The sequence below is a fragment of the Brachyhypopomus gauderio genome, chromosome 12 (assembly GCF_052324685.1).
Source record: "Brachyhypopomus gauderio isolate BG-103 chromosome 12, BGAUD_0.2, whole genome shotgun sequence".
NCBI lineage: Eukaryota > Metazoa > Chordata > Actinopteri > Gymnotiformes > Hypopomidae > Brachyhypopomus > Brachyhypopomus gauderio.
The window spans coordinates 21,961,726-21,972,253 of NC_135222.1; the positions used below are offsets into that span (position 1 = coordinate 21,961,726).

Sequence of the window (10,528 nt, forward strand, 5' to 3'; positions counted from 1 at the left end):
ATCCAGAAATTAGTGTAAATTTGAACCTCCGTGAGGAATATCTTACATTACTGTACAGGTAGACAATTCAAAAAGCGGAAACTAAGACAAGACATGTTTTGAGAAATGATTGATCTATGAAGGTGTGGTGTCAGTCACAATTATGCTAAGCTGTATTTGCCCAGGGCTGGCCAACTACAAAGAAATATTCAAATCATATCCAATGACAGTATTCACTCTAGTAATTACAACATATAATTCCAGAGACTTTCCAGGGTTTTTTTTTTTTTTTTACAGTTCTGATGATTAACATGTCACCCAGGGTGAAATCAGGTTTTGGTGTGTAACTAAACACTAAAAACACCACAAAGTACAAAAACTGACAAGCCACTGTTTATTAGGATCTGCACAAACATTTGTTTATACGTAATCTGAAGATTTGCATTCCAAAACATGGCCAGAGAGACAAACAAACGAATGTATGGAAGACTCATGCTGTCAGTGTAAGCCTGTGGTGCATCTACTGGAAGACCTGCAGTCAGGACATTCAGGACATTCTCAGTTCACATTCAAACCAAAGTATTCTGTCAATCATTTATAAACTCAACCAACAAGGTTTACAACAAAAGCAATCAAAACTACATTTCAAAATTCATCGAGAACATACTGACTGCAGTTTTAAACTCAGAAAATTGCTCTTGCCTATCAATGTAGAGCAATAAGTGTCAGACTTGAAACTTACTAAACCAGAAATACAAGTTTCCAAGAAGGTACACATGAGCATTTGAAGTCATGTGCACTCACAAGAATTTCATGGCATAAAAATTTAAATGAAAACAAAAAATAAAAATTTAACAGGAAATACTAACAATACAACATTAGCAAACTATCTTTATTTAAAATCTCCCTTTAAGGCACAACAAAAATGAACAAAAAACACTGAAATGGTAGTTATTTCTTCTGTTTTCGCTCTTTTTCAAAATCAGCTATTTGGTTGAATATGTTTAGTAAATTGGCTGGCAAATCTTTTTTCTGGCTCTCAGCTGAGGGCCTACTCCCATCTCCACTGCTTAGTCTGCGATCCTTCCCATCAGGCCGTCCGTTACTCCCATAGTCCTCTCTGTCTCTCTGCCTGCACTCAAACCCACCACCTTCTGACCCGTCCTCACTGGCAGCACGCCAGGACACGTCCCTCATGGCTCGGCCCGTTTTACGGGAGTTCTCCGAATAGGCTGAGGATAAGGAGTCTTTCCTGCTCACAGAAAGGCGTAAACTGCCTGACTCTTCCTGTTGGCTGCTGACACTGTCATCAGATCTCCTGCGCTCTCCGTATGCTCCTCTGTACCTGCCGTTCACGCCAAACAGCCCCGAGACCTCGGGCCGGTCTTCACTCTGCCCTCTGCCCTTTCTGCCGTCCGCCTGGGGACTTCGTGAGGGGCGACTGTCTTCAGACCTACCTCTGCTGTCGTCTGCTCTGCTCTTTCTGTGGCTTCCGCGCTCATCTCCACCCTCCTCGTCGATCAGTCTGGCGAGGGCTTGCTTGTGGTCGATGAAGGAAGCCGACGTGTTGGCAGGCAAGGGGTAGAGATCCTCTTCGTCCTCGGCCGTCCTGTCGTCGCGGTACGACACCCTGCGCTTGCGCTTCTTACTGCTGCGCGACGAACGCCTCCGCTTGTGCTTGCGCTTTTTGGACTTCTTGCGGCTGGATGAGGGGGCGGAGTCGTCAGTGGAGGAATCGGAGCTCGATGCCGTTACCGACGAGGAGTCCGATCGTCTTCTTTTCTTCTTCATTCTGGGTGGAAATTTTTACAAACTCAAACTGCATGAGTACCTTACATATCCCTCAAAAGGTTTAGACTAGGGTCAAAGAATGACTGTACTAAAAACATAAAAAAACACAAAAAATAAACCACAAGTGCTGGGCCAAGCTCCAGTCTGTGTGACATTACCTCTTTTCTTCTTTTAAGATCTTACGCAATTTCTCAGCACTCGTTTCTGTGGCCTGTGGCTTCTCCTCCCTAGCGGCCTCTTCGGCTTTCCGTTTAAGGGTTTTCTTTAAAGCGGCCAGTCGGCACAGTAAAAGTCAAAACCGTGCAATATAGATCAATCACGCATGCACGGAAGCGTCAGGTCACGTCACGTTTTTGTAGCGGTGTTCCCGCACAGAAGTTCCATCATATAAAACCATCGGTAAAAACAAAGAAGCCATTTAAACAGACAGACAGAAGATCAGCGGGAGTCCCATGCATCAATGCAGGACAGCAAGAATATGAGAAAGCATTTTGCAGAATATCAGAATGCCATAGTTACCCGTTAGCACAAGCAACAGAATACAAACCAGTGTAGTTTCGATCCAGAATGAGTTTTCCAGCGACGCCGTTTATGCCCACCCGTTGCAATTAGGATCCAAGGCCCCCACGGCAATCAGGGTTTCAATATCCCGGATCAGAGACACACAAATGACAAAAATATTTCATCAGTGTAACAAAACACTGTCAGGCTACCCTCAGCCTCTGTGACAGCATGTCAAAGTGACGTGTGTGCTACAGGACTCCAAACAGAACACTGTCCCAGCAGGGCCTGGGGAGGTGCCAGCTCACCTGGATCAGGGCCTGCAGCTTCCTCAACGCGTCCTCTGCCTCCTGAAACGTGCCGTCCAGGGCGATCGCCTTCTTATACAGACCCTCCGCCGTCACCAGCTTTTCCTCTTCCTCCAGCCTGTAGAGATAAAACAGAGGGTCCTCATTCATTCACCAAAATAGTCATCACATCATTAGTTTTTCTTCTTTTTTTCCTAGATGTTAAAAATGGATAAACATATGAAATCACCGGAACCACAAAGGATGTATTGCTGAGCCAGATACCTTTACGCTTAGTTTGATCCCGACCAAGATTTTCATTTTTATTACAGTGGATCTCATTTTCCGCTGGGCTACATTGCGATGCTAACTTATTACTGTATGATTAACCTGTTCCAAGGCAAGTGTAAGTATCAAAATAATGATAAACAGCACGGGCCAATCAGCTGTGAGATTCTCTTGTTACAAATAGCAGGTAGTAAAAAAGCAATCACTATGAATTCATTGAGGAAGAACTTCTAGTGATCTTCAAATGGATAGAAATAGTTCTAGAAATCTATGTAATGGAAAGTTTGACTTTTTCATTGACAATTGCTTGTAAATTTACCAAGAGTTAAAAAAAGTATATATATATATATATATATATATATATATATATATATATATATATATATATATATATATATATATATATATATATATATATATAAATAAAACCCATTCATTTTTAGGAACACAAGTTGAGAGCAGCACTTTGCAAAGAAAGCTATGGATATTTCTGTGAGACTGACCATGTCTGTTTAATCCCAGATTATAAAATATCCACCGTTTAGCTATTATGTTCATTAACTAGGTTTGCATCATCATTACGTAGGACAATAATCAAACCTACAGATTATCATACTCGCCAAGCTTCTTCCAGTGTTCATTATAATTTTTTGCTATTACAACTACTTGAGGCCATAGGGATTACTCATAGAGGATTGTCCTCTGCTGATCAATAAACTACGAAAACTTCACACCACCATTAGCTATTTGCCAAACATTAACATATTTATGTAATTTTATGTCCAGGAATTAATGTTAGTGTGAAGACCTAAAACTGGGCCGACAATAAAAGCTGTTGCACCATAAATGTGAGTTGCACCATAAATGTGAGCGTGGACGAGTTTTTTTAAAGCTGGAACTCCAGCTAACCCCAGCCAAGCTGAACATGCTTCTCAAGAAAGCCTCCTGGCACAGCCAGCTTTTGCATGCAAGGAATGCGAGATGTAATACTATTCCTGGATGACTTACTGGCCACCTCGCTCCACTAGAGTTTGGCAGAGATATTTCTTGGCATTGCGGTGGGTGGGGCAGGTGTCAAGGGCCAGCTCAAAGTCCCCGATGGCTTTTACCAAGCTTCCTTTGGTTGCGTACCTGCATTATGTAATCAGGCACAATGGTCCATATAAAACAGTCAGACCTCAGAAACAGCTGAGAAATGCCAACAGCTCAAGTTCCACATTTGGACGTTTTTTGTTTTTCTTATCGGGGGGGGGGGGGGGGGGGGAGACACGGGACGACTTACAGAGCACCACGTGCGACAAGAGCCTCAACATTGTTGGTATCGATCTCCAAGGCCTTATTGTATTCATTCATGGCTTCCACGTGTCGCCCTGACTTGAAATGATCCACACCAGCTTTCACACTAAAACAAGAATAACAGTTATGATGGGAAGCTTGTTTGACATCAGATCATAAGAATTGTGCAGGGTTGTGTCTGTGTGTGTGTAGACTGTTGTGTCTGTGTGTGTGAAGACTGTTTATTCAGATTGCACAAACCATTTTAAGGCCCAGGATGCAGACTGCTTTTTTCGAATTGCACTTGCAAAATCTTCTTCCTTAAAATGTTTACTGTAAAAAAAAAAAAAAAATCTATTGTTACATATTACACTCAGAATTTAAATATCTAAGATTGACTGCAGGACAGGTGGAAGTCTGTACCTCTGCAAACCCCTCATCAGTGATGATGACTTGGTATCAATAATTCCAAGCTTGCCAAGCAGGTAATCCACACTGGATGGGTTGGAGAAGCCAAGCGAGCTCTTCAATAACCTCTCGTATGTCTCGCCACTGTCACTGGCTGCCTTTTCTCCACGGCTGAACCAAAATGGAGGAAAAAAAAAATAGAACTCACTGAGACACCACAAAGAGGCAGAGGAGCAAGCCCACCAAACACACCGACTGACTTACATATAGTGAAGAGGCAGAGGAGCAAGCCCACCAAACACACCGACTGACTTACATATAGTGAAGAGGCAGAGGAGCAAGCCCACCAAACACACCGACTGACTTACATATAGTGAAGAGGCAGAGGAGCAAGCCCACCAAACACACCGACTGACTTACATATAGTGAAGAGGCAGAGGAGCAAGCCCACCAAACACACCGACTGACTTACATATAGTGAAGAGGCAGAGGAGCAAGCCCACCAAACACGCCGACTGACTTACATATAGTGAAGAGGCAGAGGAGCAAGCCCACCAAACACGCCGACTGACTTACATATAGTGAAGAGGCAGAGGAGCAAGCCCACCAAACACACCGACTGACTTACATATAGTGAAGAGGCAGAGGAGCAAGCCCACCAAACACACCGACTGACTTACATATAGTGAAGAGGCAGAGGAGCAAGCCCACCAAACACACCGACTGACTTACATATAGTGAAGAGGCAGATCCTCCTTGCTTATTACACCCAGTTTTATTTTGTTGAGTTTTGGTGCCAGTGAGGAAGCACAGAGGGAGATTGTCAGCTTCTCGTGATAACGATCTACGTCCTTCACTCCAGCTGCACCAAATGAAAACACTGTATTTTAACAGAGTCACTCAAAACAAGTGTATTCTTATTTCTTCTGATTAACACACTGTGGTGATGTTAAGTTTGCAACGTTCAATACCTCTAATCAAATCCCCAACTTGAAAATAAGACAAAGGATCATCATGAATTCCAGATGATGGTACATCTCGGACGGGACAGAGACCCTGAGAAAGTCAATTAAACGTTAAAGGACCGAAACTGCTTCTGTAGATCCTAAACAGAAGCCACAAAAGCACCTACCGTGATCTCTAGGTCTTCAATGTCCCTCTCAAGGCCACCAGCAGTACAGATAAGATTAACAAAGAAACCAAAATCTCGGATTGACGTAATCCTTCCTATAACCATGTCTCCTCGCTCCACGTCTCTGTAGAAAAAATCCCTCCTGTCTTCGTACGGGACTTCCATGAATTGCTCCAATGGGGGCATGACCGCATACAACTCTGCAACATCAGTAAACTTCATCAACACCGTTCATCATACATTTCACACACGTTACATGTACGTTTGTCCATGTACACAACCTTTACTTCCTTCCTGTGATTCATCCTCTGCAGGCGCTGTGGACGTCCATAATGGAGCAAATAGAAGGTCTGCCTTCCTTGCAATGAACTGCTCCACAACAGGACTGTCGTCATCTTTATCCCTTTTATATTGGTTAGGGGGTCACACATCATTAGAATACAAGCAATCACGCACAAAAAAACATTCATGGTGGGGTTTTTTTCTGAAAAAGTGGAAGAGCTTTTTTTGTATTCTCTTCCTGTTTAAAACTGTTCCTATGTAATATTTCAAATGACTACAAAATCAATTTAAGTTATATTTGTAGATTTGATTTGATGAGGCTGTAAAATCTGTGAGAAAACTAGATTTAACTTTTAAATAACAAAACTTTTACTAACATTGTTATCGTAATATTAAAAAGTTACAAAAATGTTAGAAAGCTGTATTGTTGTAGTTATTTTTCACTTTAACACAAGAATCAGCAAAAATTCAAGTCCTACCTCTGGTTCACAGATTTGGCAAGATCACCTGCAACATACTTAAAATCTGGATTTTCACTCTGCTCACATTTTAAAAGAGAAAACAGACTTGCTCCATGATATGAAACGGATTGCCTCAGCAAATCTCTATCCATGGTCAATAAAGGACTCCACTTGGTCTGTTATGATCACACCAACCTATTGGGAAAAAAATGTTCACATTATAATTTGGAAATGCGACTGCTACATACACAAAAATGTTACTTTATGGGTTTCCACTTCAAGTTGTGTATATCCCATAAAGGTGTAGAATAATTCTCATAGTATCATCAATTCATTGCAATAAAAATAGTAGCTAAGTGTAATGAAAGAGCGTTGGCTTTATACTTTATTGCAATATTGAATATCAAATAATACTCCCAGTACATAATCGTATTATTTTACATCAATGTTTACTCAATTTGATGAACATGACAAAAATTGGGATTTGGCCTCGATGGTATCACAACTGCACACAGTACCCGCTCCTTATAGTACACGTTGAGTTATGGTACCTGGCGCAGTATACGACAGACCAGTGAACACACCGCAGGCGTCTAGGCCCGGGCGTTTAATGCGCCCATCACGCCCTAAACACTAATTAAAGTAATTAAAATAGGTCGGTACTACCACGAACACACGTTAACAGTCTGTGAAAACTACTTGGCCAACACACAGCTCAAGTTAACTCGCAAGCACTTAACCTAGTTAGCCAGATTTCCATCTGGGAGAATTAGCTAGCCATTAACTACGATTGTGTGAATGAATAAAACATTAAAAAAAACAAACTAGCTAGTTAATTTCTCTTTGTGAGTTTACGTACGCACCACATCTCTGCGCTAGCGACCTAGATAGTAATCTAAGGTGAATTTAAATAACGATATAATTGGTGTAGACGACACTGTAGCGCAGCCACAGGTTCGTGCAGCGCCACGTCGCAGATAAACGAACCCACGTTGTGCCGTGAACGCGACACAGCCACGTCTGTACCTTCAGATATTTCATTTGTAGTGTTCTTCAGCACTGCGGAGGAACCGTGCTGTCTTTAATACGAACTCGCCACTCGACTACATGCTCACAGAATAGAAACCCTGACCTGAAGCTAGCTAGCTAGATAGTTAGGTTAGTCGACTCGGCAGTCAAAATAAAAGTCCTAACCCAGTAGTCATAATAAAAGTTTCAACATTTTCAGGGCCGGAATATTTTATCCTGCCTCCAAATACAATGCAATGTATTTCTAAGGTATACCTTGACATTTGCTTGATGTAATATACTGAGCACCAAATCTAAGCAGCTAGTAGAATTTTCTGTAAAAATGCTTGAAAGGATTTTTAAAGTATTTTTCTCCTCCTGTCACCTCAGTATGTCCTTCCTGTTGAAAATTGGCAAAGGTCTTCTTAACCTCCTCCCAAAGAAGCTTCACATTTTGTTTTACTCCTGTTATCTTCCACTGCTTTCATTATGTGAAGTGCTTCTTACCATTAAATATTAAATTGCAGATTCCATATAAGAAAGTGTTAAATTTAATTCTGTTAATTGAATTTAATTGAAGTTGCAGACTGATGGTATGAAAGAATGCACACATGTTTAAGCAGTGTACATGCAGCCTTCACGCACTCATGTAGCACATGCTTGTAATATCACTGCAGTAATCTTCTCATGAAGGTGAACAAAGATCCCAGAATTTAAAGACTCTGCTCCATTGGAACAGATAATTTTGAACACTTAAATATTTGAAATTCTACTCATTTAAAACATTTATTCATTTTGGTGCAACCAAATGCATGACTTCTAATCAGAGATAATTAAAGCACCTTACATTATATTCACTTTGAACTATAAATGGCTGATTGAACCAATATTGCTGTAATTTATTTAATCCAACAAAAATGTATTTGTTTAACAAATCATTCAAGACTCGTTGCACTAGTAGCTAATATTTGTGAATGATAATCACAAATTAATGTGATTAAAAATAACACTTCCAAATATTTTATGTCAACACAGACTTCATAATAGTACAGGAGGAAATATTCTGTACTGAAAGACTACATTAAAATTTCAGATCGTAAACATATACAGCCCAATAAAATTAAAAAATGATTAGATTATTTGTTGACAGTTCAGTTAACTGAAGATTATTATTAATAATAAATCTTTATTTGTATAGAACGTTTCATATATACATCACTCCGCCGCCTGTTTTGCCTGCGACCTCAGGAGGGGTCGCGCCACCACTAGCGCTCTGGCAGGCAGCCAGAACGATATCGTGGCTCGTAATCACTGGGGAATGTGTTCAAGCACCTATTTAATGTGCGTTCGCGCAATGTCTCGTGCTCGTCTTTGTCTAAAGTTCGTGCCTGTGTAAGTGTCTGCTGTAAGTGCTTGCTCTACCGCACAGAGCTTCACGTCAGTAGTCCATTAAAAGTTGTATGTTGCACCTTTCATTTGTTCGTCGTGCCTGCCACCTCGGCACATCACAACTTGAGTAATACATTTTAGAATAAACTACTTGCAATACTTAAGTACAAAAAATGCTGAATACTTCTGTAGTTCTACTTAAGTAAAGTTTTTAAAGAACACTTCAACTTCTACTCAAGTCACTTTTTTGATAGAGTACTTGTACTTTTACTCACGTATGGGTCTCTAATACTTTATACATGTCTGCTAACAGATCATCTGTTTCACTCAACCTTTTCATAACCCGGTACGGGTCCGCAAACCGTGAAGGCAAGGAGGAACCCATCACGGGTAACAATACAAACACCCTGTCTCCTACTTGAAACTCCCGAGATACTGCTTTTTTATCATAATACAACTTCCGACACTTGGGAATTGATCAACACCTTTTTAGCAAATGTACAGGCTCTATGCCATCTTTCCTGAAACATACTGGCATAGTCTAGTACGTTAATTGGAGACTCAACTTTTAGACATCAGTGTGTCTTTAATGTGATTCAAGAGGCCCCTAACAACATGTCCAAACACTAACTGAGCCGGACTAAAACAAAGACTCCTGCACGGCTTCGCAAAAAGCACAAAAGGCACACCTTCATCCCATTCCCGGTACTCAGACAAAACGTCTTCAACATGGTTTTAAGGGACTGATGAAACCATTCCCCCTGATTGTTTTTTGATAAGGACTAGGTCTTGTGTTGAATCCCTAACTCTTGAATCACTTTCTGAAACACTTTGGGCATGAAATTAGTACCTTGGTCTGTCTTAATATTATGCGGGAGACCAAACATGGTAAAGAATTTCGTAAAAGCTTTAAGCACAGTTACAGCTGTTATATGCAGCAAAGCAATTGCTTCCGGCAATCGAGTCACCACACACATCATCATCAAGTACTGATTACCCACTTTTGTTTTGGGCAAAGGTCCAACACAATCCATCAAGATAGTATCAATCGGTTCCCCTACGATAGGGATGAGTTATAAGGCAGCAGGAGGTATTACCTGATTCAGTTTCCCCACCTTCTGACATCTGACCTTCACAATACGAACAATACTCCTTTACATCGGTGTGCTAACCAGGCCAAAAGAAATTCTGAAGAATACGGTGAATGCTCTTCCTAATGCCCAGACCAAGGGATGTTGTGTGCAATCTGTAAAATCAAATGCCGAAACACAACCGGAACAACCATCTGAAACACAGACATACATTCGTTTCCCCGAGCAGTCCACTTACAGTGGGCAGTCGTGGCCTGGCGGTTAGGGAACTGGTCTTGTGACCGGAGGGTCACAAGACCAGTTGAAACATGAAACATGTTGTATGAGATTAAAAGAGTTAAGCATCCTCATGAATTCTGAAGTGATTGGATTTGTGAATACATCCATTAAAAATATTAAAATCCCTAGTAATTAAAACAATCAAAATCTATTAAAATGCTGGAAAGCATTTTTGCAAAATCTTTAAGAAAGTCTGTATGTAGTCTGGCAGGATGATAACAATTAATAGAACTGAATAAGTACTGTTTAGTTGTACTGCCAGACATTACATTTAGAGAAATGTATTGTGTTACATTTAGAGAAATGTGACTTCAGCAAGGGTGAAATCCTGTACCTGGGTAAGATAGTTGGTAATGG

General features: G+C 40.9%; 1 protein-coding gene across 4 annotated transcripts; it reads right to left on the reverse strand.

Annotated features, from left to right (window-relative positions):
• Window positions 1–359: 359 nt before the first annotated feature.
• ttc14 (tetratricopeptide repeat domain 14) lies at window positions 360–10,054 on the reverse strand. 4 transcript variants are annotated; one of them, XM_077023841.1, is made up of 13 exons: window positions 9,899–10,054; window positions 6,423–6,599; window positions 5,943–6,064; window positions 5,662–5,861; window positions 5,501–5,585; window positions 5,262–5,391; window positions 4,545–4,700; window positions 4,383–4,454; window positions 4,129–4,248; window positions 3,855–3,977; window positions 2,580–2,697; window positions 1,929–2,032; window positions 360–1,771 (listed from the first exon to the last, which is right to left on the reverse strand). In XM_077023841.1, exons 2-13 carry the CDS (start codon window positions 6,554–6,556, stop codon window positions 931–933), a joined length of 2,205 nt encoding a protein of 734 aa, XP_076879956.1. In that variant the 5' UTR covers window positions 6,557–6,599; window positions 9,899–10,054; the 3' UTR covers window positions 360–930. The 4 variants fall into 4 exon arrangements, 3 of the variants coding, with proteins under 3 accessions (XP_076879956.1, XP_076879955.1, XP_076879957.1); XM_077023840.1 differs by lacking the exon at window positions 9,899–10,054 and adding an exon at window positions 7,431–7,588; XM_077023842.1 differs by lacking the exon at window positions 9,899–10,054 and having other exon boundaries at window positions 6,490–6,599.
• Between the last annotated feature and the right edge of the window lie 474 nt (window positions 10,055–10,528).